At 42.3% G+C, this 27,849-nt stretch overlaps 1 protein-coding gene across 2 annotated transcripts in view; it reads right to left on the bottom strand.

The window, feature by feature from the left end:
* The window catches only part of LOC141735419 (F-BAR domain only protein 2-like), a 169,494-nt gene that overhangs the window by 39,332 nt on the left and 102,313 nt on the right, over positions 1 to 27,849 (bottom strand). For both annotated transcript variants that reach the window (XM_074568123.1, XM_074568124.1), the window contains exons 12-16: positions 24,101 to 24,155; positions 5,790 to 5,980; positions 4,764 to 4,788; positions 3,897 to 3,939; positions 1,950 to 2,044 (exon numbers count right to left, since the gene is read on the bottom strand). In XM_074568123.1, coding sequence (XP_074424224.1) covers positions 1,950 to 2,044; positions 3,897 to 3,939; positions 4,764 to 4,788; positions 5,790 to 5,980; positions 24,101 to 24,155 — 409 coding nt within the window. The remainder of the gene's footprint in view (positions 1 to 1,949; positions 2,045 to 3,896; positions 3,940 to 4,763; positions 4,789 to 5,789; positions 5,981 to 24,100; positions 24,156 to 27,849) is intronic.

Below are 27,849 nucleotides of genomic sequence, written 5' to 3'. Positions count from 1 at the left end.
ATGAGTTAAAATTAACTTCAGGTGAGCAATAATAACAAAAAGAAAAATCAGTCCAAAGCTTGCTTTTTTGAGTCAATTAGCAAAGAGCAATACACAATGCATGCTTGCCATTTGTATAAACACAAGAAGACAAACTATAGTCCAGTAGCGCTGAAGATGATACAGAAGAAATTTCAACAGCAGTGCCAGTTTCTTCAATGAATAATTGCTCATGGCATAGAGTATTATTGAAAAGGTCACTTTGATTCCCCAGGAGCACAGCTGTTGGAAGAATTCCCAAGCAAAGCAGAAGAGGCAAGGCCGGCATTTTCAGTTTTAAAATGCAATCTTTGGGGCTCCTTGTCTGCGCTTGTGTGTCTAATTGTAAGAAGTTCATCAGCAGAGAAAATCCACTGACTCTGAGACCGCAAAACAGAGGATAAAGTACTGGTACTCCCTGATGGTGCTGCCGTAACACCAGATTTGCAACCAGCTGGGGGGAGTGAGCAAGCGGCTGCATGGTTCTAGCTGCTGGATGGGATTAAACCACGACAGTGAGGAAGAGATAATCTAATGATTTCTCTAAACTAGATTTGTCATAAAATATAACTTTTAAGGAACATGAATTTGTCGTGGAGGAATAAGTTCCACTTAAAACCCTAAGGGTTATGTAGCTATGCTGGTTGCTGCTAAAAGGACATTACTAAGGCCAAGAAGAATTAGCACTAGTCATAAAGAATTTTCCCATTGATATATGTACTCTTTCCTTCTGTTCTTCAATCTGTATGATCAAGTACAGATGAAAACAGTTAGAAAGCCATGATCATGAACAAAGAAGTAAGGTCTATTATAATTTTTGGAATAGGAATACCTAGCTAAAAGAAACAGTGAATGCTTCCTTTCTCAGGCACATGGGAGAAGAGTTTCTACATTAAGACAGTAGGGTTTGGAAAATAGACATGCAGTAGGTAGACTGAAGAGAACTATGAAACAGCGTACCTGCTACTGTTAGTAAATAGTAGATTCCACCTTAAATCCCCTGAGATAATCAATGTAAATACTTTTAGTAAGCAGGTCCTAACATAGCCATAATATCCGTTTTTGTTTTGGTCTGTCCTTCCTCTTTCTGAACTAGTTTCTTAACATCTTCCGCTCTTAACCTCTTCAACGTACATACCCACTCACATGTTATTTTGCCTCCCTCTCCCTCACTGCCTTTTGAATGTAAAAATCAATATTGCCTATTTTTGTAAACTCCCCCCCCAAGACCAAGTTTCAGGAAAGCCTGCCAGTGTCCTGCCCACACTAATATCTTCCCAAATCCTGCACCCAAAATTCCCACGCAGTATCTGCCCCCTCCCCTCCCCCTCCCATACTCCTTGGCCCTCACTCTTCCTCCCAATACACCTACTCTCAGGTGGTGCCAGGAACTCCCCCTTAATTCCAGTCTCAGTCCTGCCATTTTTCTCCCACTCCCCTTGCATTATGCCCGCACATCTCCTAACAGATTCATTGTTTCCTACAAGAAACAAATTCCTCACAACAAAGCTCCACAGTGGCTTTGTACTACGTAGCTCAACAGACTTTCCTGGAAAGAAGAAACCCATCCATATTCACAGTACAAGTTCAGCATCTCTCAGGTGCTCTGACAACCTCCATTAAATTTCCCAACTTTACCAAGGATTATATTCCTCTTCCAGCATAGATGATGATCATTTTTTGTAAAGGGAGAGAAGGAGAGAAAAAAGACAAAAGCAAGATAGAATTTTCCTAAGGTTTCTAGTGTTCCCTCTTCCCCCTTGCTCCCTAGCTTGAAAGCCTGACGTACTGTACCCTGAGTTGTGTATTACTCATAACAAAATTATTTCATTTCAATAGACAAGGCACATCCCCTTGCAATCACTAAAAAAGCAACAACAGAACATCCTGAAGAATACGCAGAAAACGTTTTCTACTATCAAATATTTTACCTGAGGAGGATGAAGATGCCAAGGAGGCTGAAGAGGAAGATTCAAGAGAACTGCTAAAGAGTGGATCCCATGCCAGAAGGTCATTGTTCCCCTTTCTATAGTAAGAGTTACAATTGAAATATTAATGAAAGATGTATAGACTCGTAAAAATAAAATTACAACTTTGGTAATTAATCTTCTGTATTAGTTAGTCTTTGCATCTAAAAATTACAAATTGCAGGTCAACGAACAGATTTACAAATAAGGAAACTATCTGAACTGATACCTTGGTGCAAGTTTGTGTGTGGATATATTTCATAATGTCAGTAAATTATTTTCATTTTCAACAAGACATACGTCTACAAATCAATTTGTTTCAGTATATACATATATAAGCAATGTATATAGACCCGTCCAAATTTGGGGCTTGTAATCTTAAACACATTACAATGGAACACTATATGATGGAAACTAAATCCATCTTATTTAAAACCTGACATTTTAATAAAAAACAGTATTTTGTAATCCCATAATTATAAATATCAATTGAGACAGCTCACAATGAAGCAAATGCATTAGAAGGGAAAAACAAGGGGGTTGGAAGGGATCTTTGGAGATCATCTAGTCCAACCCCCTCCTGCCAAAGCAGGGTCACCTAGAGCAGGTTGCACAGGAATGCGTCCAGGCAGGTTTTGAATATCTCCAGAGAAGGAGACTCCACCAACTCTCTGGGCAGCCTGTGCCAGTGCTCTGCCACCCTCAAAGTAAAGAAGTTTTTCCTCATGTTGAGATGGAATTTCCTGTGTTCCAGCTTGTGTTCGTTGCCCCTTGTCCTGTCACCAGGCACCACTGAGAAGAGCCTGACCCCATCCTCTTAACACCCGTCCTTTAGAAATATATAAGCATTGATGAGATCCCCCCTCAGTCTTCTCTTCTCCAGGCTAAACAGACCCAGGTCTCTCAGCCTTTCCTCATAAGAGAGGTGCTCCAGTCCCTTGATCATCTTTGTAGCCCTCCGCTGGACTCTCTCCAGTAGTTCCCTGTCCTCCTTGAACTGGGGGCCCCAGAATTGGACACGGTACTCCAGATGTGGCCTCACCAGGGCAGAGTAGAGGGGGAGGATGACCTCCCTCCACCTGCTGGCCACACTCTTCTTGATGCACCCCAGGAGACCATTGGTCTTCTTGACCACAAGGGCACATTGCTGGCTCATGGTTAACTTGCTGTCCACCAGGACTCCCATGTGCCTCTCTACAAAGCTGCTTTCCAGCAGGTGAACCCCTGACCTATACCAGTGTGTGGGGCTATTCCTCCTTAGGTACAGGACCCTACACTTGCCCTTGTTGAATTTCATTAGGTTCCTCTTTGCCCAACTCTCCAGCCTGTCCAGGTCTCTCTGTATGGCGGCACAGACTTCTGGTGTTTCAGACACTCCTCCCAGCTTTGTGTCATCACAAACTTGCTGAGGGTGCCCTCTATCCCCTCATCCAGGCCATTGATGAATATATTGAAGAGGACTGGACCCAGTACTGACCCCTGGGGAACACCACTCATCACTGGTCTCCAACTAGACTCTGTGCCCCTAATCACGACCCTCTGAGCTCTGTTTTTCAACCAGTTATCTATCCACCTTACTGTCCATTCATCTAGCCCACTCTTCCTAAGCTTCCCTATGAGGATGCTGTGGGAGATGGTGTCAAAAGCCTTGCTGAAGTCAAGGTAGACAACATCCACTGCCCTCCCCTCATCCACCCAGCCAGTCATGCCATCATAGAAGGCTATCAGATTGGTCAAGCATGATTTCCCCTTGGTGAATCCATGTTGATCGCTCCCAATGACCTTCTTCTCTTCTACATGCTTAGAGATCTCCATTGTTACATATTTCCAATGAGTCTCAGAGTCTTAGATCAAAATAAGATCAAATTCCCCCAAAACTACACTTGCTATAATTGTAGAAGTTGAACTTACTCATTAGCTGGAGTAGAAAGCTTTGATTTTGTTAACTCTTCACCTAAGCAAAAGACACAGTATTATCACCACTCTAAAATAAAAATCTTTCGGCTTCATTATAAAAAGATAGTAAGTGTTAATTGTTACAGTTCAAAACTTATTATGAATTATTAAAATGGAAAAGAGAAAATGCATTATCTCTGATAATATAAATTCAGATACTCCTGAAATACCTTCTAAAAGGAAAGGACTAAACAGAGCAATGCATTTCAGGAGGAAGTGTTGGTCACTTGAAATTTCTTCCTTAAATTATACTGTTTACATTAATGTTATTCTTCAGGAAGCCTGGCTTGGTTTCCCACTGAGAAAAACCCTAAAGGATAGAGACTAATGCCGTATCCTCTATCTCCATGGCCGTGTTTGGTGTTTTTGACTATAAAACAGAGAGAGTGCGTGCTTTGCTATTTTGTGGATGATACTCAACTTGAGCAGGTGGAAGGGTTTTAAGAACTTACACAAGTCATTTCCATGGGAATCCCCCCCCACCACCTTTGGCTCTTGGACTTGTTCCTCATCACTGTCACAGACAGCCTCATCTGTTTCCCAGAACGGGGAACAGCTGCGTATACAGAAAAAGAAGAGGTCTTTGGGTGGATTCTACTAGCTGCTTTGAAATTTTGACCAAATAACTTAATTTTGTCCTTTGAATTTACTGTGAGTAGTTCAAAGGCAAATATCATAAAGATACCTAGAACTGACAAGAGAAATATTTTTTCTACTTAAAATACAAATACTTAATAAGTTTATTTCTTCAACAAGAAAATATTTTCATGCTATGTTAAAAAAATAACAAAAAGAGACTAAAAGCTAAATATTCACACTTACCGGATGAATTTTGATTCATTTGTGACTGAAACAGAAAAAAACAAACCCATAAGAATAATTCTTTAACAGCTGTCAAATAAAATACTTAACAGTCCCAGAGTTCCTATTTCCCCCCCGGCTTTCCATGCGATATTTTGCTTTCAATGCCAAGCAGAACATTCTGGAGCTTGCAGAAGACCAGAACATGAGCCAGGACAGAGCAACTAGTGCATGCCTGCCACACCGGTAAGAAAAGGCTAGAATGAAGACTGCAGAGCTGACAAAGGTAACAGTACGACTAAATCCCTTGACAGGCTGGTCCAGTAAAATTAAACAGCTTTTATATCACATGGTATGCCAGACAAGTAAGAATAGAAACATTCCTAAGGTTTTCCTAATAAATTTCTCACATACTAAACTTACTTGGTTTTAATATAAAAATGTGAATAAAAAGCCATTCTGTACTTACAGAACTGCATTTCTGCTTTCAAAACGTGGGGAGAAAAAAGAAAAATCATCATTAATATTTTAATATGCATAATATTTTCCTTAAAATCAAAGACATCTATTTTCTGATCTGAATACTGTACTAGTATATTTTAATACTATTTATTTGTACTATCATCCCACGGTATAAACGATCATTTTGTGGTTTGGCAGAATACATACAATAAAGCTGCACTGTAAAAGTTATATGCATCCACATTATATGATCTGTTTTAAAGATTTGTATATTATTGAATACAAATTAGTAAACTATGTTAAAAGCCATGCTCAGCTAACTCCATATGTATTCAAATGTCTTGTGGTGGCAACACCAGAAAGACAAGGACTGAGCACTCCCAAAACTCAAAGTAAAGTTACAATCTGAGAAGGGAGAATTACTTAACATTACGTTGCAATAAAGTGTATCAAAGATGACCTAGTGCACAAGAAAAAAAGAATCATTGAATTTGAACCTAGAATAAATTCTGAACAGTAAAATATATGTTAACACAAAAGATTCCTTACCACTTTTCTTCTCTACTCATTAAAAATACAAGGAACAAAATTACTTACAGATATTGCTGGAGAAAGAGCAATATTCCCTATAGATACTTTTAATTCATCCAAGGAAGGCATGGTATATTGAGAGCTATTATTTGACTGGACAGGTTTTATTTCTACATGGAACCTCCTGGGTTCATCATCTTCAGAGTCAGAATCACCGGATGAATAGAAATGGTTCTCTTTGGTATGTTTTTCTCAGTTAAGGTGGAAATACTTCAAATTCATCTGTTTAACCTGTTTCATACTTACTCTCTACAAAATGCTCATATTAAGTAAACACCACAGATAAACAATGCTGCCTAAGCTCTTTGTGTGCTTATACAGACACTTCAATTATATCCACTGTCCAATATTCACAACTCAGAGTTAAAATTTAGGTTTTATATTCCATTCATCTTCTTAATGGTATTCTGTTGTCAAAGGCATGATGTCATATAACTGAACAACTGCATATTTGAAAGCATCAGGATAAATGAAAGATTCTACAGTAGCAACACTTAAATTTATGTTTTGTATATGTTTTATGTTAAATTTATGATTTTTAAGACTCAACGAAGCATTCTAATGCATGTATGCATTGTAGAAATCCTTGTAAACCAAGTGAGGGAAAGTCCTAGCCTTTTTAATTAGCAATGAAATGCCCATGGTACCTGTACCAAGTATAACAGTAGAGGAAGCAGCAGAGGAAGCAGCAGCCACCATTACTTGCCCTTTTTGCAGAGGCACTGAAAATTTTTCAACAAAGGATGCCAGTTACACAGTAAACTAAACCCCATCATCCGCTTAAAGCACTGTCATCCTTGGCTAAAAAGGAATCACAATGACAACTCAGCCCTCAAAATAAGCAAAATATACAGATGAATTTAGCCTGGGTTCTTTATATGCACAGGAACTGCACTCAACAAAAGCTCTGAAAGGCCTATGCTAAGTCTTAAAAGATGCAGATGTTTTAACAAGAAACAAATTGAAAATTTTCCTCTGCTGAAACATAAAAGTGTCTTGCCACCTAGGGGGAGCATAAATATTCTATACCTCACTTCTGTTATTTTTACTTGGAAATAGGCCAGCCATTTGAATGAAATCTCTTCAAACTATTCCCTGACAAATATTAAAACCCTGAACCCTAAAGACATTCCAAATCCAATTCAACTGAAAGAAACAGTGAGATGTGGTGAGGAAAAAGTCAAACGTCTTCATCTTTTGCCATACCCTGAGGCAAAGACAGCAGGAAGAGGCTCTATCAGAAGTGGATGACCCACTTCCCTCCTGTCACCAGGCAGAAGGAGAGGACTCAAGGGATAAGGGGGAGTGGAGTCAGATCCCTCCTCGGAGAGGTAAGCGAAACCTCTCACGGCCCCCCTCACCATCCCAACTGCCCTTACGTAATAGGTATGAGGCTCTGGAAATTGAGGACCAGGCGATTGAGGATGGAGAAGCTGATCCATCCAGTGTAATGCCCAGTGCTCGTCACTCACCCCCGCGCCTCAGGACGTCCTCAACAAAGAAAGAAAGAAGGGTTATTGTGGTAGGTGACTCCCTTCTGAGAGGAACAGAGGGCCCTATCTGTAGACCTGACCCATCCCACAGGGAAGTCAGCTGCCTCCCTGGGGCCAGAATTAAGGACATATGGAGGAAACTCCCTTCCCTGGTTCAGACATCAGATTACTATCCGCTACTGATATTTCAGGTAGGCAGTGACGAAGTAGGTACCAGAAGTCTGAGGGCAATGAAGAATGACTTTAGGGCCCTGGGACGGCTGGTTAAGGGATCGGGAGCACAAATAGTGTTCTCCTCTATCCCACCATTTGCAGGGGTAGACGAGGGGATAAATAGGAGGAGCCAGCAAATTAACTCCTGGCTCCGCGACTGGTGCGTCCGGCAGGACTTTGGCTTTTTTGAACATGGGCTGATCTACAGGAAACCAGGCATGCTGGCAACAGGTGGGGGAAGCCTAACCCGAAGGGTAAGAAAGAGACTGGGACAAGAATTAGCAGGGCTTATCCATAAGGCTTTAAACTAGGTTTGATGGGGGATGGGGACGAAACCAGGATCACAAAAGTGGTGCCTGGGAGCAACATAGCAGTGCTCATGGGTAAAAGTGATAGCAAGGTCTTGCAGCCTGTCTCAGCGATGGTGGGGGATAGTGAATTGTGTGGCAGCATAGACACAAGGAGTAGTGATAATTTGGTAACTACAGTAGTGTCCGAGAATGATCAGGTGCAAATCAGGGCCTGTCCCCCCAAGAAAGTGGCAGGACAATTAACCCAACTGAAGTGCATCTACACTAATGCACGCAGCATGGGGAATAAGCAGGACGAGCTGGAGGCCATCGTGCAGCAGGGAAACTATGATGTGGTTGCCATCACGGAAACGTGGTGGGAAGACACACACAAGTGGAGTGCTGTAATTGATGGCTACCAGCTTTTCAGAAGAGATAGGCAAGGGAAGAGAGGTGGTGGGGTGGCCCTCTATGTTAGGGGTGGTTTTGAATGTCTAGAACTCAACAGTGTGAATGACAGTGTTGAGTGTGTATGGATAAAAATTAAGGGGAAGGCCAACAAGGCAGACATCATGATGGGAGTTTGTTATAGACCCCCTAATCAGGATGTAGAAACCGATGAAGTATTCTATAAGCGGCTGGCAGAGGTCTCGCGATCATCTGCCCTTGTTCTTGTGGGGGACTTCAACTTCCCGGATGTCCGCTGGGAATACTACACAGCAGAGAGGGAACAGTCCCGGAGGTTCCTGGAGTGTGTGGAAGACAACTTCCTAACACAGCTGGTGAAGGAACCTACTAGGGAAAGTGCCCTACTGGACCTACTGTTTGTTAACAGAGAAGGTCTTGTGGGGGATGTAAAGGTTGGAGGTCGTCTTGGGCACAGTGACCATGAAATGGTAGAATTTTCAATTCTTGTTGAGGCAAGGCAGGGAGCCAGCAGAACTGCCACCTTGAATTTCCGAAGGGCAGACTTTATCCTGCTTAGGAGCATGGTCGAGAGTGTCCCTTGGGAGGCAGTTTTGAAGAGCAAAGGTGCCCAGGAAGGCTGGTCATACTTCAAGCAGGTGCTGTTAGAAGCACGGGAGAAGGCCATCCCCATGTCTCGAAAAACAAGCCGACGGGGAAGAAGGCCAGCCTGGCTAAATAGAGAGCTTTGGCTGGACCTCAGGAAAAAAAGGAAAGCTTACATTCTCTGGAAAAAGGGATTGGCAACTTATGAGGATTATCAAGATATAACAAAGCTATGCAGGGGGAACATTAGAAGGGCCGAAGCTCAATCAGAACTCAGCTTGGCCACTGCAGTTAAAGACAACAAGAAGAGATTTTTCCAGTATATCAACAGAAAAAGGAAGACTAGGGAAAATATAGGTCCACTGATGAATGAGACGGGTGCCCTAGTGGTGGAAGACACAGAGAAGGCAGAGCTACTGAATGCCTTCTTTTCTTCGGTCTTCACTGATAAAGCCGTCCCTCACGAATCCCATACCCTGGAGGCAAGGAGGAAGGTCAGGAGAGAGGAAGACTTTCCCTTAGTTGAGGAGGACTGGGTCAGAGACCACTTGGCCAAGCTGGACATTCATAAATCCATGGGCCCTGACGGGATGCACCCGCGAGTGCTGAGAGAGCTGGCAGATGTTATCGCTAGACCACTCTCCATCATCTTTGAAAGGTCATGGGGAACAGGAGAGGTGCCTGAGGACTGGAGGAAGGCTGACATCACTCCAATCTTCAAAAAAGGCAAGAAGGAGGACCCAGGGAACTACAGACCGGTTAGTCTCACCTCTGTCCCTGGGAAGGTAATGGAGCGACTCATTCTGGATGTCATCTCCAAACACGTAGAGGAACAGGAAGTTATTGGAAGTGGTCAGCATGGATTTACCAAGGGCAAATCATGCCTGACCAATCTGATAGCTTTCTATGATGTTATAACGGGTTGGCTGGATGAGGGGAGAGCTGTAGATGTCATCTACCTTGACCTTAGCAAGGCTTTTGACACTGTCTCCCATAACATCCTCATTAGGAAGCTGAGGAAGTATGGGCTAGACGAGGTGACAGTGAGGTGGATCGAGAGCTGGCTGAGTGACAGAACTCAGAGGGTTGTGATCAGCGGCGCAGAGTCCAGTTGGAGGCCTGTAACCAGTGGTGTCCCTCAGGGGTCAATACTTGGTCCAATTTTGTTCAACATATTCATTAATGACCGAGATGAGGGGACAGAGTGTATCCTCAGCAAGTTTGCTGATGATACCAAGCTGGGAGGGGTGGCCGACACTCCAGAGGGCTGTGCTGCCATCCAGCGTGACCTGGACAGGCTGGAGAGCTGGGCAGAGAAGAACCTAATGAGGTTCAACAAAAGCAAGTGTAGGGTCCTGCACCTGGGAAGGAAGAATGCCAAACACCAGTATATGTTAGGGGCGGACATGCTGGGAAGCAGCTCTGAGGAGAAGGACCTGGGGGTCCTGGTAGACAGCAAATTATCCATGAGCCAGCAGTGTGCCCTTGTCGCCAAGAAGGCCAATGGCATCCTGGGCTGCATAGGGAAGACTGTGGCCAGTAGGTCGAGGGAGGTCATTCTCCCCCTCTACTCTGCACTGGTGAGGCCACAACTGGAGTACTGTGTCCAGTTTTGGGCTCCCCGGTTCAAGAGGGACAGGGAACTACTGGAGCGAGTCCAGCGTAGGGCAACCAAGATGATTATGGGACTGGAGCACCTCCCTTATGAGGAAAGGCTGAAAGAGCTGGGACTCTTTAGCCTGGAGAAGAGAAGGTTGAGCGGGGACCTGATTAATGTTTACAAGTATCTAAAGGGTGGGTTTAAGGAGGACGGAGCCAGGCTCTTTTCAGTGGTTCCCAGCGACAGGACAAGGGGCAATGGGCACAAGCTAGAACATAGGAAGTTCTGTTCAAATACACGGAAAAACTTCTTTACAGTGAGGGTGACAGAGCACTGGAACAGGCTGCCCAGGGAGGTTGTGGAGTCCCCTTCTCTGGAGATTTTCAAGACCCGCCTGGATGCAGCCCTGAGGGATGTGCTCTAGGCAATCCTGCTCTAGCAGGGGAGTTGGACTAGATGATCTCTAGAGGTCCCTTCCAACTCTGAAGATTCCGTGATTCCGTGATTCCGTGATTCCATGATCTCCAACAAATCATCTTAAGAGTTCCCATCAACAGAATAAATATCCACTCTTGGAGGCTAAGGGAGGAAAAGAGGAAGGGAACTGATGCCTTCGTGAATCCATTCAAGATTTTCAGAAGCTGAAGTACTATCTGGCTGACAGGAATTGCAAACCACTGAGCTTCTTCACTGGATGTATAGACTTTTCTATTGCTTCATGACAAAAAGGATAATGGAGAAAAGGATGCCCAGGTGAATCATTTACAAAGCATGAATGTCATTCATTGTTGCCTCCATTTCATAAAAATATGCAAAACATGAAATAATGCTCCCCTCCAGAACTGGATAATAGTCTTTTGCTTTTATACCAATTATGTAAATAAGAGATAACGAGAACTATTTTTATCAGTACAGGAACCTTCACTGGAGGCAACAGAAGGCATATTCAGCAAAGTTGATGAGAACAGAGAAGCTATGATGATTGACTGGCCCACTGCTCTCAACTGGTTAAAAATTTTTACAATTTAAAGTAATTGCAAAGTGTAAGTTTACCTTGTATATGTAGACCCCACAAAAGTCATTGAATACATTTCCAAAAATTAGCTATCTTGCTAACATATTAGGCTTGCTTAGATCTACAGCAATTATTCCTAGCTCTTAAGTAGAGCTTTCCTCTGTTTCTGATGTAAGAAAAAAGGACAAGAATCTTTTTCTTCAAAGGAAGACCAAAGAAAATAATGAAACCCATAAAAAAATCACTCATAACAAAAACCTATTCTGCATATCAAAACCATCATTAAAAATACAATAAAAGCTAGAAGCACCAATTAGAAACAGCATGATCATAAGAATGCCAGAATGGTAGGGGTTGTAAGGGACCGCTGGAGATCATCTAGTCCAACCCCCTCCTGCCAAAGCAGGGTCACCTAGAGCAGGCTGGACAGGAATGCATCCAGGCGGGTTTTGAATATCTCCAGAGAAGGAGACTCCACCACCTCTCTGGGCAGCCTGTGCCAGTGCTCTGCCACCCTCAAAGTAAAGAAGTTTTTCCTCATGTTGAGATGGAATTTCCTGTGTTCCAGCTTGTGTTCGTTGTCCCTTGTCCTGTCACCACCAGGCACCACTGAGAAGAGCCTGACCCCATCCTCTTAACACCCGTCCTTTAGAAATATATAAGCATTGATGAGATCCCCCCTCAGTCTTCTCTTCTCCAGGCTAAACAGACCTAGGTCTCTCAGCCTTTCCTCATAAGAGAGGTGCTCCAGTCCCTTGATCATCTTTGTAGCCCTCCGCTGGACTCTCTCCAGTAGTTCCCTGTCCTCCTTGAACTGGGGGCCCCAGAACTGGACACGGTACTCCAGATGTGGCCTCACCAGGGCAGAGTAGAGAGGGAAGATTCCGTGAAATTGGACCGAGTATTGACCCTTGAGGGACACCACTGGTTACTGGCCTCCAACTAGACTCTGTGCCGCTGATCACAACCCTCTAAGTTCTGTCACACAGCCAGCTCTCGATCCACCTCACTGTCACCTCATCTAGCCCATACTTCCTCAGCTTCCTAATGAGGATGTTATGGGAGACAGTGTCAAAAGCCTTGCTAAAGTCAAGGTAGATGACATCTACAGCTCTCCCCTCATCCAGCCAACCCGTTATAACATCATAGAAAGCTATCAGATTGGTCAAGCATGATTTGCCCTTGGTAAATCCATGTTGACCACTTCCAATGACTTCCTGTTCCTGAACGTGTTTTGAGATGACATCCAGAATGAGTCGCTCCATTACCTTCCCAGGGACAGAGGTGAGACTAACCGGTCTGTAGTTCCCTGGGTCCTCCTTCTTGCCTTTTTTAAAGATTGGAGTGATGTCAGCCTTCCTCCAGTCCTCAGGCACCTCTCCTGTTCCCCATGACCTTTCAAAGATGATGGAGAGTGGTCTAGCAATAACATCTGCCAGCTCTCTCAGCACTCGCGGGTGCATTCCATCAGGGCCCATGGACTTATGAATGTCCAGCTTGGCCAAGTAGTCTCTGACCCAGTCCTCCTCAACTGAAGGAAAATCTTCCTCTCTCCAGACCTTCCCCCTTGCCTCCAGGGTATGGGATTCATGAGGGACAGCTTTATCAGTGAAGACCGAAGAAAAGAAGGCATTCAGTAACTCTGCCTTCTCTGTGTCTTCCACCACTAGGGCACCCGTCTCATTCATCAGTGGACCTATATTTTCCCTAGTCTTCCTTTTTCTGTTGATATACTGAAAGAATCTCTTCTTGTTGTCTTTAACTGCAGTGGCCAAGCTGAGTTCTGATTGAGCTTCGGCCCTTCTAATGTTCCCCCTGCATAGCTTTGTTATATCTTGATAATCCTCATAAGTTGCCAATCCCTTTTTCCAGAGAATGTAAGCTTTCCTTTTTTTCCTGAGGTCCAGCCAAAGCTCTCTATTTAGCCAGGCTGGCCTTCTTCCCCGTCGGCTCGTTTTTCGAGACATGGGGATGGCCTTCTCCCGTGCTTCTAACAGCACCTGCTTGAAGTATGACCAGCCTTCCTGGGCACCTTTGCTCTTCAAAACTGCCTCCCAAGGGACACTCTCGACCACGCTCCTAAGCAGGATAAAGTCTGCCCTTCGGAAATTCAAGGTGGCAGTTCTGCTGGCTCCCTGCCTTGCCTCAACAAGAATTGAAAATTCTACCATTTCATGGTCACTGTGCCCAAGACGACCTCCAACCTTTACATCCCCCACAAGACCTTCTCTGTTAACAAACAGTAGGTCCAGTAGGGCACTTTCCCTAGTAGGTTCCTTCACCAGCTGTGTTAGGAAGTTGTCTTCCACACACTCCAGGAACCTCCGGGACTGTTCCCTCTCTGCTGTGTTATATTTCCGGCAGATGTCTGGGAAGTTGAAGTCCCCCACAAGAACAAGGGCAAATGATCGTGAGACCTCTGCCAGCTGCTTATAGAATACTTCATCAGATTCTACATCCTGATTAGGGGGTCTATAACAAACTCCCATCACGATGTCTGCCTTGTTGGCCTTCCCCTTAATTCTTATCCATACACACTCAACACTGTCATTCACACCGTTAAGTTCCAGACATTCAAAACTGCCCCTAACATAGAGGGCCACCCCACCACCTCTCCTTCCTTGCCTATCCCTTCTGAAAAGTTGGTAGCCATTGATTACCGCACTCCACTTGTGTGTGTCTTCCCACCACGTTTCTGTGATGGCAACTATATCATAGTTTCCTTGCTGAACAATGGCCTCCAGCTCCTCCTGTTTATTCCCCATGCTGCGTGCATTAGTGTAGATGCACTTCAGCTGGGCTAACTGTCCTGCTACTTCCTTGGGGGGACAAGCCTTAATGCTAACACTTTTACCCAGAAGCACTGGTATGCTGCTCCCGGGCACCACTTTTGTAGTCCTGGTTTCATCCCCATCCCCCTTCAAACCTAGTTTAGAGCCCTATGAATGAGCCCTGCTAATTCTTGTCCCAGGATCTTTCTTACCCTTTGGGTTAGGCTTCCCCCACCTGTTGCCAGCATGCCTGGTTTCCTGTAGATCAGCCCATGATCAAAAAAGCCGAAGTGGGGTTGTTGAGGGTCGAAGAACAACAGGTGCTGATTGCTCCCACAACAGTGCATCAGCGGCAATAGTGCACTAACTGAGACTCTCTGATTCCCATCCATAAACTGATTCGTCAACTAGAGGTTCAAGGAGCAATCAGCAAGACTCGCTCACCCTTTAACAGTCCCATATGGCCAGTGTGAAAATCTAATGGAGAGTGGAAGCTAACAGTGGACTACTGTGGCCTGAATGAAGTCACACCACCGGTGAGTGCTGCTGTGCCAGACATGCTAGAACTGCAGTATGAACTGGAGTCCAAGGCAGCCAAGTGGTATGGCATAATTGATCTAGCGAATGCATTCTTCTCAATCCCTTTGGCAGCAGAGTGCAGGCCACAGTTTGCTTTCACCTGGAGAGGCATCCAGTACACCTGGAATCGACTGCCCCAGGGGTGGAAACACAGCCCCACCATTTGCCATGGGCTGATCCAGACTGCACTGGAACAGGGTGAAGCTCCAGAACATCTGCAATACATTGATGACATCATCGTATGGGGCAACACAGCAGAAGAAGTTTTTGAGAAAGGGAGTAAAATAGTCCGAATCCTTCTGAAAGCTGATTTTGCCATAAAACAAAGTAAGGTCAAGGGACCTGCACAGGAGATCCAGTTCTTCCAACCCAACCCATTCTATGATTCATGAAATAAATAAGGACAAAATAACCTCTCATTTTTTGATAACCAAGGACTTTTCTAAACTATTCTTAAAAGTCAACCAGGGCCGGAACTGCTGACAAGGAATCTGCAGATCTTCAGAAGATCACAGAAGAACTGAGGCTGGAAGGGAACTCTGCAGATCCTCCAGCCATTTCTCCTGCTCAAAGCAGGGGCAAAGACCTGAAGTCTTATCTAACTAATGAACTCTTTGTCTGTGGGTCTTAACAACAAAAAGGTCCAAACAAAGAGTCATTTCTGTGGAACCAATCATTCTCCCATTTACCAGTACAGCCTCATCCAGGCTATATTGGCTTTCTGGACTTTCCATTAGTTCAGTGAACATATATTTAGCTATCACTCTTATCTTACTCTTTTCCTCCTTTTCTTCATACCCACTTGATTGAAGCTCCGTTTTCAGCATTTTCCTTCAAGTTTCTCTTCTAATGAAGAAACTAATTCCCTGGAGAAAGCTTGATTTTACTCTCCTGACCTCAATGGAATAGTGAGATAAGTCTTTGTTTTCATTTACTCTTTTTCACCTCTATAAAACTTGATTTCTGTCATCTTTTACTTCACCTAGAACGATTGGAAAAGATGTAGGCCACTGTGATAGATCTGCCAATACAAAAGAGTTTTGGAGGCAAGGTTCACTTCGGACTGATCAAAAGTTCCTACAAAAAATAATTTCTGAGTTTCACTTAGTTCAAACTTACCCCTCCTGTAGATTCTTTCCTAAATCTTGTTCATCCACAACAGAAGCATCACTCTCTACCCTACATATTAACATGCTTAGACTTTTTTTTAATTTGGACACAATACAGTTCTGGTGTTGCTTTCTCCAAGGATCTTCCTGCAATCTCCACCCCACCCATCTTTTCCAGTGTCTGTGGCAGATCCTACCAGGCCCTTAAGGAAGATGAAGCCATCTGATGTGCTTCAAGCACATATTATGGGACCAAGTCAAACATTCTTATCCCTTAAATAAGAGCTCTATCCACAAAATTGATCTAAATTCTATACACTATGGTATAGCGAGGTACCGTGCAGATTAAAGACAAAACTTGGTGGAGCAGTCTCCTAGTAACTTTTTTCTTATGTTTCTGGAATCTTTATTCAGATAATCCAAGGATTATCAGTGACTCCCTGCTTGGAGTCACTCATGGGGTAAAAAAGCCTACAGACCATATCTCAGAAGAAAGATATGATCAATATCTAGAAATTCTTCTTTGTGGAACATACCCCAGCCCTCTCCCTTTCTCTCTATCTGAGGGCTTTCAGAAATTACCTCTGGCTAGAAGTTTCCTGAATAAGTAAAAGAAGTCTGAGTTTGAGAGACTCCAACAGCCTGTGGTACCCCATGGCCATTTAAATCACTTGTTGTACGGGGAGACAAGTATGGCAGTAGCATCCCATAGGTACCATTAGAGTTAGAAAAAGGCTTTCAGTGCCTGGCTACATACATGCACAGGCATGCACTTATGACACTCAGAAGAATCAATAATCTGCCTTTCTTCTGTGATTTTGGATTCCACAATATAAGAGAACAAATTTTTAGACTGCACAGAAATAAATTCTCATAATCGATAATGGCAAAATAATTAGATAAAGCAAGCAAAACATTAAAAAAAATCAACTTAGGCAAGGTCCTTCTATAAAAAAAAGACAAAAACCAAACAACTGCTACATTTATAATCATGTGTGAAAGTACTGGCCATGATTAAGATAACACTCCCTCTTTTGGGGGGTTTTTGGGTTTTGGTTTTTATTTTAAACAAGATGCACTAAAATGTAAAATGCAGAGATAGAGACATTAAAGATGATCTTAATATTATCCCATTTAATTTATTTTAAAGCCTATATGGAGAGTATTAAAAAAAGCCATAGGACTTGAAAAATGAGTGGAATAGGATATCAATGGTATGAGTATATTTTAGACTATCAAAGTCTAAGGAGTGACTTCATCATAGTTGATAAGAACATACATAGAAAAAATAGTGCTCTGTGTATGGCAACAGCACTCTAAGAGAAAGGTGAACTGAACTTGGGTATGACTAACAGGGCTTATGCTAGATTCTTTAGCTACTTGATTTTTAAACAAATATTGTATGAATTTTTAAGACATATGCTCTAATTTAAGGAGGAAGTGATATAGAAACATCCCATGGCCTGCACTTTACAGACTGTACTAGAAAATTGCAGTGGTTTATAAACAGTAAGTTTGAGCAATTCTTGAGAACCACCTTAATTGCAATTCTGACAAATAATCCTTCCTAGTCTATAGTTTCTTTGTTGAAGGACCAGAAAAATAATACCTTTTTTTTTCATTTTTTTTAAGCTTAGAGATCTGTCAGAATGCAGTTCATCCTTATTTTGAAACTGAAGATGCATATCCTTTAAATATTAACCCAGAATGAGAACTTGTAAACTGACATAAACAGTATTAGAAAGCATCATCATAATAGTTTGGATCAAACTTACACAACAGAAACACCTTAAAGGAAAAAAAAATGCCCCACACATATCTGTCTCCTTCAGATCAAATTAATGAAGAAAAAAAGTTGAAAGACATATTATGTCAAAATTCTATTACTAAAGGACAGTAAACAATACTTTACTTACAGAATTCTTGCTTTTCCTTTATATATATACATATATATATATAATTAAAGGCACCATTAAGTCCTCTCAGGGATATGCTCTATATGAAAGTGTGCCCAGTGTGATGAAGTTTATGGCCTGGTGATATCAGCAAACTGAACTTTATGGAGCTCATTTAATTTATCTACAAAAATCAGTTATTCTTGCTCAATAAAGCATCATGAAATCTGAATTTCACTACAAAATTCCTCCTCTCGTAATACTAAGTAGGCTTGTTAAACATAAATTTTTGTTGTTTGAGAACAATCCACCTACATGTAATCATCACTTAACCATTCAGTTAGTTCATGAAGCAGTAAATTCCACACAAAAGCCTGTGCTCTCAGGAACTTCATAAGTACTAACAGCTGAAAGCAAGAGTACCTCTGTAATCATGACGTGCAGTGACTTGCCTCCAACATATTCTATATGTTCTACTTAAAAGTGTCTCTAAATACTTATGATTAGATTAAAAAAGGAGTAGTCTGGAAAACAACTGGAGAAAAAATTGTTCATAAGATGAGTGAAAAGACATCATCTCCTTCAAGTCATACTCACATGCTATACTTCTGACAGCATCTAAATATTTTCTTTGAAATATCCAGCTGTTATGATTGCTAGGCACCTAAATGGCACTTCAACTGCGAGGAGAGGGCGGGAGGACACAACAACCTGATTACCTCAACCAACCACAGGTCAGTGTTAGCTAATTTCATTTTTTCAAATATATATGTCACAGTCTTCAAGAGAAGTGAAAACAAATTCAAAGAGATTCCCCCCTCCACCATATGAATGAAACTATCAAAACAAAGTTAAATATCACCTAGGATGCTCAGAACACAAAAGTTGCTTAGAAAGGGAAAGAACTGATTAGACACTGAAATAATGAGAATCTAGATGGAAAATGTACAGACAACTATGGTAACAGTAATAAAAGTTGATGATCTAATAGCCTGGTAACTTCTGTCTAAAAATAAATGAGATTTCATTACAAATATTAAGAAAAAAAGACTGCTGAACTAATCACAGTTCATTAAGACTTGTTATTCCCCTCCCTCAGGAAAAAAATTTTACATTACGGGAAGCTTGTCTTTCCTCAAGTTGCAGTATCACATCATCAAGTTAAATGCAGTAATTTTTTTGTGTCCAATAGATGTTTTATTCTTAGCTAAAGAAACACATCAGATGTGCAGAAAGCCTCCAATACATTACAAACAGTAAGTCCTGCACGTTTCATACCACAACACAAAATTTTATCTTTGCAAATGGTTTTCCAGACAGAAAGCTGTAAAGGTATATGTTAGAGAGGCAATTTTATCTAGTCAAAAGGTATAATTCCAATGCTCTACTGACAGAAGAAGAAACTAAGTACAATATGACAAGCTATGCGTCACCACTTCAACGTTTGAATGCAAAAAGTATTTTCCAAAACTGTACTCGGAAGGTAATTTTGGTTGATACTAACCAAGGAAGATTAAAGGAGTGCTCAAAATATTTATCAAGCCAATAATATTTGGCACACAACCTGGTAAAGTTTTGCTCTATAACCTTAAAAGAGATGGTATTTCCCATTCAACATGTGTCCATTCAAAAGGGATAAGTATAGCATCCTTAGCTGTAATATCACACACTGATGATACAGTGTCGCCATCTCTCTTGTATAAATATTGATCGTTTCACTAAGATAGATGTCAAACAACACATTCTGACCACTCAACTCAAGTAGACTTTTAGGCAGTTCAAATCTCAAAATGACAGATCTCATTGTATACTTCCAAATGCATCCTCACCTGCAAATAACTTCCCATCTGGGACCTGCCCTCAGTCTGAGAAGTTCAAGATTTCTCTTCTACTCAAACTCTGCTGTAATTCGGGTGAATACAAAACCAACAGGATGGGAGGACAAAACCACATGGATGTAGACCTCTGGCAAAACAAAATACAAGACTTCCAGGTCATAGAGAGCAAGCAGTCTGACCTTATAGCCTAGAAATTACCACTCAGCCCTTGGAGTCCTTTCTCCTGGACTGGGGACACTTACTCATTTACATTTAAAAGTTAATTGAACTCAGTCAATGGCACACCATCAACATGCATTTTCTCCTTAAGTGTATATCCAACCAACTGCCCTTGTATTCCTTTTAAATAAGGGCACCGATGATGAACTCTTAAATGGAAAATTACAGGTCTTTTAAGAGTGCTTCAGAAATGTGCAGCTTACATGGGTAAAGGTCAGTGCACGCTGGATGAGAAGAAACAGAAGACTATGCATGAGTGCAATCATAGAATCATAGAATGGATGGAGTTGGAAGGGACCTTGAAGATCATCTAGCTCAACCCCACCACACCATGGGCAGGGACACCTTCCACTAGACCAGGTTGCTCAAAGCCCCATCCAACCTGGCCTTGAACACCTCCACAGCTTCTCTGGGCAGCCTGTTCCAGAGTCTCACCGCCCTCACAGTAAAGAATTTCTTCCTAATATCCAATCTAAATCTCCCCTCTTTCAGTTTAAAACCATTACCCCTCGTCCTATCACTACAATCCCTGATAAAGAGTCCCTCTCCATCTTTCCTGTAGGCCCCCTTTAGGCACTGGAAGGCTGCTACAAAGTCTCCCAACACTGTAATGCTGTAATCTCCACCAATGCTGTAACGCCATCATAGAAGGCCACTAAGTTTGTCAGGCCTGATTTGCCCTTTAGTGAAGCCATGTTGGCTGACACCAATCACCTCCTTATTTTCCATGTGCCTTAGCAGAGTTTCCAGGAAGATCTGCTACAGGATTTTGCCGGGAACAGAGGTGAGACTGACTGGCCTGTAGTTCCCCGGGTCTTCCTCTTTTCCCTTTTTGAAAATGGGGTTTATGTTTCTCCTTTTCGAGTTAGCGGGAACTTCACCAGACTGCCACAGATAAATCTCATCAGGTCCCATGGACTTCCTTAGATGGTCTTGAACCTGGTCTTCTTCTATGGTGGGTGGTTCCCCATTCTCCCAGTCCCTGCCTTTGCATTCTGCGACTTGGGTGGTGTGACTAGAGCCCTTGCCGGTGAAGACTGAGGCAAAAAAGTCATTGAGTACCTCAGTCTTCTCCATGTCCCAGGTGACCAGGTCTCCTGTTTCCTTCCGGAGAGGGCCCACATTCTCCCTAGTCTTCCTTTTATCACCAACATATGTACAGAAAATTTTCTTGTTGCCCTTGACGTCCCTGGCCAGATTTAACTCTATCAGGGCTTTAGCTTTCCTAACCTGATCCCTGGCTGCTCGGACAATTTCTCTCTATTCCTCCCAGGCTACCTGTTCTTGCTTCCACCCTCTGTAGGCTTCCTTTTTCTGTTCAAGTGTGTCCAGGAGCTACTCATTGATCCATGCAGGCCTTCTGGTGTTTTTGCCTGACTTGTTCTTTCTTGGGATGCATCACTCCTGCGCTTGGAGGAGGTGGTCCTTGAATATTAGCCAGCTTTCTTGGGTCCCTCTTCCCTTCAGGGCTTTATCCCACGGTACTCTGCCAAGAATATCCCTCGAGAGGTCAAAGTCTGCTCTCCTGAAGTCCAGGGCAGTGAGCTTGCTGTGCGCCCTCCACCATCTCATGGTCACTGCAGCCAGGGCTGCCCTTGAGCTTCACATTCCCCACCAGCCCCTCCTTGTTGGTGAGAACAAGGTCCAGCATGGCACCTCTCCTCGTGGGCTCCTCTATCAGTTGGAGAAGGAAGTTATCATCGACACATTCCAGGAACCTCCTGGATTGCTTGTGCCCTGCTGTGTTGTCCCTTCAACAGATATTGGTGTGGTTGAAGTCCCCTATGAGGACCAGGGCCTGTGAACGTGAGGCTGCTCCCATCTGTCTATAGAGGATCTCATCTGCTCGGTCTTCCTGGTCGAGTGGCCTGTAGCAGACCCCCACTGTAACATCACCTGTCTCTGCATTCCCTTTAATCTTGACCCATAAATTCTCAGTCAGCTCCTCATCCATCCCCAGGCAGAGATCCATGCCCTCCAGCTGGTCATGGACATAGAGGGCAACACCCCCTCCTGTGTCCCCTGTCTGTCCTTCCTAAAGAGCATGTATCCTCCCAATCCAACACTCCAGTCATAGGATCCATCCCACCATGTCTCGGTGATGCCAATAAGATCATTGCCCTGCAGGCATGAGCACGTCTCTAACTCCTCTTGTTTATTCCTCATGCTACATGCGTTTGCATAGAGGCATTTAAGTCAAGCCCCCGATGAAGCTGACTTACAGGCTAGAGTGGTTGAATTTCCTTTGTGCTGCTCTTCAGGTGGCCTTCCTTTGAGGTGTTTTATTCGTGACTCCCCGGTTCCTATTGCCTCAGGAGCCCCTGTCTCGTTTCTATAAGACTTCGAGTGTGCTGCAGCGTACCTAGCACATCTCAGAGTAACGGGTTGAGGGCCTTCGCTAGCAACCCATCCCTCAGACCTTGGAGTGTCATCCCTTGGCTTTTCACAAGCAAGCCTGATAATATCTCCCTCCCCCATCAAGTCTAGTTTAAAGCTTGGTCAATGAGCCCCACTAGCTCATGAGTGAAGACCCTCTTCCCCCTTTCAGAAAGATGAATCCCATCCGACACCAGCAAGCCCGGTGCCTTGTAGGCCATCCCGTTTTCATAAACCCAAAGTTGTGGCAGTGACACCAGCCACGGAGGCACGTATTGACAGACTGAGCACGTCTGCTTCTTGCAGAGTCGCACAGGAGACAATCCTTCACGATCTGCTCCAGCGTGGGTCCCTTCCATGGGGTGCAGACCTTCAGGAACAGATTGCTCCAGTGTAGGTCCCCCATGGGGTCACAGGTCCTGTCAGGAGCCTGCTCCAGCGTGGGCTCTCCACGGGGTCACAGCCTCCTTCAAGTCACATCCACCTGCTCCAGCGTGGGGTCCTCCACAGGCTGCATGTGGATATCTGCTCCACTGTTGACCTCCGTGGGCTGCAGGTAGACAACCTGTTTCACCATGGTCTTCACCATGGTCTGCAGGGGAATCTCTGCTCTGCTGCCTGGAGGACCTCCTCCCCATCCTTCTTCACTGACCTTGGAGTCTGCAGAGTTGTTTCTCTCACATATTCTCACTCCTTTCTCACAGCTGCTGTTGCACAGCAGTTTCTACCCCTTCTTAAATATGTTATCACAGAGGCACTACCAGCGTCGCTGATGGGCTCAGCTTTGGCCAGCAGCGGGTCCATCTTGGAGCCGGCTGGCACTAGCTCTGTCAGACATGGGGGCCACTTTTGGCATCTTCTCACAGAAGCCACAACTGTAACCCCCCCGCTATCAAAACCTTGAAACATAAACCCAATACACTGTAGTCATATGACAGGAATCAACATCCACTTAGAATCATAGAACCATAGGGTTGGAAGGGACCTCTGGAGATCATCTCGTCCAACCCCCGTGCCAGAACAGGGTCACCTAGAGCAGGTTGCACAGGAACGCGTCCAGGCGGGTTTTGAATGTCTCCAGAGACGGAGACTCCACCACCTCTCTGGGCAGCCTGTTCCAGTGCTCTGCCACCCTCAAAGTAAAGAAGTTCCTCCTCACGTTTAGGTGGAACTTCCTATGCTCAAGTTTGTGCCCATGACCTCTTGTCCTGTCGCCGGGCACCACTGAAAAGAGCAACTTGCTGAGGGTGCACTCTGTCCCCTCATCCAGGTCATTGATGAATACATTGAACAAGACTGGACCCCAGTACTGACCCCTGGGGAACACCACTAGTTACAGGCCTCCAACTAGACTCTGTGCCCCTAATCACAATCCCCTGAGCCTTCATTAATTAATAAACATTAACAACCCTTCATTAATTAACAAAAATTCTATTTCTAGACTGCTGGAGTTCCCAATCTTTTAAATGGTGTTATTAAAAAGCGGGGAGGGCGCAGGTATAGAACAGAAAACCACTTAGTATCCTCAAAACAGTTTACAAGCTTCACTTTACAAACTCTTTGAAAGATTTTCATGAAGAAAGATCCACATGGTTACCTTAAAGCTTCAAGATTTTGTTCAGGCAGGGTTTTTTTATTTTAAGTGTCAGACAAAAAACATCCTCTTAAAGTTCCTAAGACATCTGATCTAACCTTTAACATTTACACAGACACAAAATCTAAGCTAGACAAAATTACGTTCATAGCTTCTGCAAAATGCACAAAAGTCTACAAGGTTACAACATAAGCATGAATGTCATTTATCTTCCTTGACTTAACACTTTAATGAGTACTTCCCCTCCCCAAATAATTGTAATAGCAGGAAATAACTTGGCACAATAATAGCAAAAAGGATATCCTGTGATGCTTCTGGTTTAATGCTGTATCCTTCATCATCTACATCAGGAATGTTCTAAAAAAAACCAAAACACAACAATAATGATGGTATTGACAAATAACTAAAAATATGTTGTTCTTACATCAGACTGAATTTTATTTCATTGACAAATTAAAATTTGATTGCAACACCTCATGCATGAAAGTCATTGTTATTCATTATTAATTATTACAGTTAAGTTATGCTCTATATTTCAGAAGTAGTGTGACAGATAAGATACCTCAGGAACACAGTGCAACAAAACAACCTCCAAATTTCCTATGAAAACTGGCAAGTTTACTGCATCTGCTTTTACTGATATTCTATCAAAAAGGTCAGAAACCAGCAGAAGCATTTTAACTTTCATACTGAGTGTTAAATAAGCCTGCAATCCTCTCAGCCCCAAATATTTTTCCAATTTCTACTTCTAATTCTTTCAGCTAAGCCACTGGAGGCTCTGATGGTGCAGGAGCACCTTTCCTAAATACTAGCCAGTACTTTAATATGTGAGTAAAAGCATTCCAGGTTATACAGGTTGCAACTTCCTCTCTCCCCCTTGAAAAGGCAGCAAGCCTGTACTGTTGCTTTAGCAAATAATATCCACATTAATTAAAACTTAAAATACAAATGCTCGGCATCAGGTTCCAGAGTTTTCATTTATGCATCTCCAGCACCGTCCTGGATTTTTAAAGCTAATAAGCATCTGGGAACTCCAAACTATTTCAGTTTTTCAGTTCTTGCAGGCAGTTAAATATTAATTGAAGAGAATTATGTTTAAAATAATTTAGAATTCTTAGCTAAGTACTTAGTTTCACAGAAGTGCTTTGGGACAGAGAGAAACAAGTCTCTAATATGATCATCTAAATTTTAAAAATGTGCAAAAAACCACACCTGTGTATATTATATATAAAGCAATAGATTTGGATACACAGATACTTTCCCCATTCAAAACAGAAAAAGAAAAGCCCGCTCATGACACAGCATATATAGTTAGTCTATGTGAACTGCTGAGATGCTACAGTAAGTTTATTACAAAAGCTACAACTCAGATGTCTTCAAAATCGCACCAGTTATAAATTTCTTATAAAAATGACAAAGGGTGGAAGAGATACTTAATGTACCTTTGTATTGACAAAGACAAACTGTGTCACATACAAGCGAAATGGTACCTCAAAATCTTATTTACGAATTAAGTAGTAAATTCAAAATATTGTTTTCAATATTTTGAACAGTTGGACAGTTCTGCTTTCTGAAGCATCATAATTTTATTTACTAATCTACATTTTGTAACATTGGGAATGAAGGTCTAGCCTCCTACCCAAACATGTTATTTGTAGTATTTGCAGTAAAAATAAGCTCAATATGGATATGACTTGAACTCTCTGGAAGTCACTGGAAAGGTGGACTTCCTTGGAAGAAGGTTTCACATTCTCAGAGTTTCTATCAAGCAATTAAACATATAACGATAAAAAACACAGAGTTTTCCCTGTGTTTGTAGATGTAATACAACACATTATTGATTCAGGTATTATATAGTTTTAAATATACATAAAAAATGTAGGGTTTATAACTCTGCCTTTGCATTAGTATGTTCTATAAACTTTCTGGGGTGAATAATTTAAAAAAAAATAAAACATAAGGACATAATAAATAACAAAGTAAAACTGCTTATACAAAAAGCATGAGGACTGAGCATTATATTCCCAAAACTTATTTTTAGTTTCAGTCAATATTTTGACTCAGTTTCCTTGCTCTGTCCCATCTGGCATCCAAAAAGCAATGGAAGAAGCCACACCATAACCATGACATTGGTTCCTCTGAGGTATGTACAAAGGACAAGAGAGGAACATGTGGAGCATACTGCAGTCCAGCTACTTCATTTGGCCCTTCCTCAGCAACAGGTTGGTCAACAGGTCAAGAAGCAAACAACGTTAACTGCACTTCAGTTTGATTTCTGCCCTTTTTCTCTTCTCCTGGGATATCTACAGTGGTCATGAGAGCTCCTTATCAATTTTTCCTCAAGATACCACTGAGCTGAACAGCTCGCTCTCTTTTTTTCCCAGATGAACTTTCTACCATTTTACTGGTAGAAAAATGACTGACTGACAAATGGTAGAAACTGGACTGACTTCTTGTACATCCAGACAAGGACCAAAGCGAACTCAAAGCAAGCAGTTGAAGCTCATAACCTGAACAGGAGAAAAAAGAGCCTCCACTTTTGACATATTTGAGATGTAAATTTGACTCAAGTATATCCTTGGGTTAAGACAGAGGTATAACATATTTTCAGCTTCCTCTCCTTAGGGTGCCTATTAACCCAAAAGACACAAAAACAAAGAACTGACAGTCACTTTCTTCCATTGACAGAGATGCAGAAAGAAAATCAGATATTCAAAGTGCTCCTGTCTTGTACTGGACTACAAAGCCTCATACCCTGTATCAATGGCAGCTATTCAAAATATGTCAGAACTAAACATTACAAAATGCAAATAAAAAAATATATTTAATTTCACGAAAGGTTACACTTCTGTTCCACAAATTAGAGTTTGAAAGTTCCAAATTCAAACAGTCCCTAGCAATAAAAATGGTATATAATTCTATGTAACCTTAATTATGCTACACTCATATGTAAAGAGGTTAATGAAAAGTTTTGGATTTGTTTGCATTCCAGTTTTCTATGAAAAAGGTTCATCATTATTTTCTGCATCTATGGCTCCCTTCTTAATTACTTTTGAACTTAATAGACAATTTCAAATGGATTTGACAGAAAGAACAGAGGACTCAAAAGATAACATCATTACAGTCTTCATGAAAATAGGCAGTCAAGTAGAAGAGAGATCTGCAAGTATTCCAACCAAGGGAAGGGCTGCAGTCCAAACTCAGATCTTACTGGACACAAGTGGAACCTTGTAATGCTTCCCCAGAAGAAAAGTTTCTACTAGAGCTCGTATCTTCCTATAGACCATCCTTAGAGACATGGCAAACCCATGGGAAACAAGACAATTAGTTCTGCCCATAGAGCAACTTGCTAGGCAATAAATGCACACAGAGCCAAACTTCAGTTGCGATCTCTTTCTAGTGTACACACAGTTAACTTTCTATTTTTCTTAATTCTTAATTATCAAGGCTTAACTTAATGGAAGTTACATGTGTAGATCTCATGACATGCTGTAATCTATATTTAAAGAGAGACTGCTTCTTGAAGCAGTCAACCTTTTTAACAAATATCAGTTCTCAGTTCACAGCTGCCTTCCTACTCATGATCACATAAAAACCTCTTATAGCAGTTACAAAAAATTCTTGACAGGAAATAGCAATTTATTCATATGCATTAAAACTGTATTTTCCAATATATATAATCTGGTGGCTACAAAAAAAGGATGAGCATAAGCAAATAGCTTGCCAAAGATAAATTTGAGAACTTCCATTTTGGTACAAAAGATGTTTCTTAAGACCATCTAACTGCTTTGTTTTCTGAAAACATAATACAAGTTAGAAGACACTGCATTATACATTTTGGACTAATGAGAAGGCCCTAATGGTATTGGCTACATACTGTGTGTTGAAAGATCCACAATATCACATCGAACTGGTAGATAAGATATTGAATTCAGTTCTTACTAGATCCTTAATTTATAAAATTTCAATATATTTACCTCAGTGCTTACAGATATAAATAATTGTAGAGTGGTTTTCTCTTACATTCCTTTCACACAAGAGAACAACAATT

This window comes from Larus michahellis, chromosome W (assembly GCF_964199755.1).
Source record: "Larus michahellis chromosome W, bLarMic1.1, whole genome shotgun sequence".
Lineage (NCBI taxonomy): Eukaryota > Metazoa > Chordata > Aves > Charadriiformes > Laridae > Larus > Larus michahellis.
Note: the sequence above shows the minus strand (reverse complement) of the source record. Positions and strands in the feature narration are given on the sequence as shown.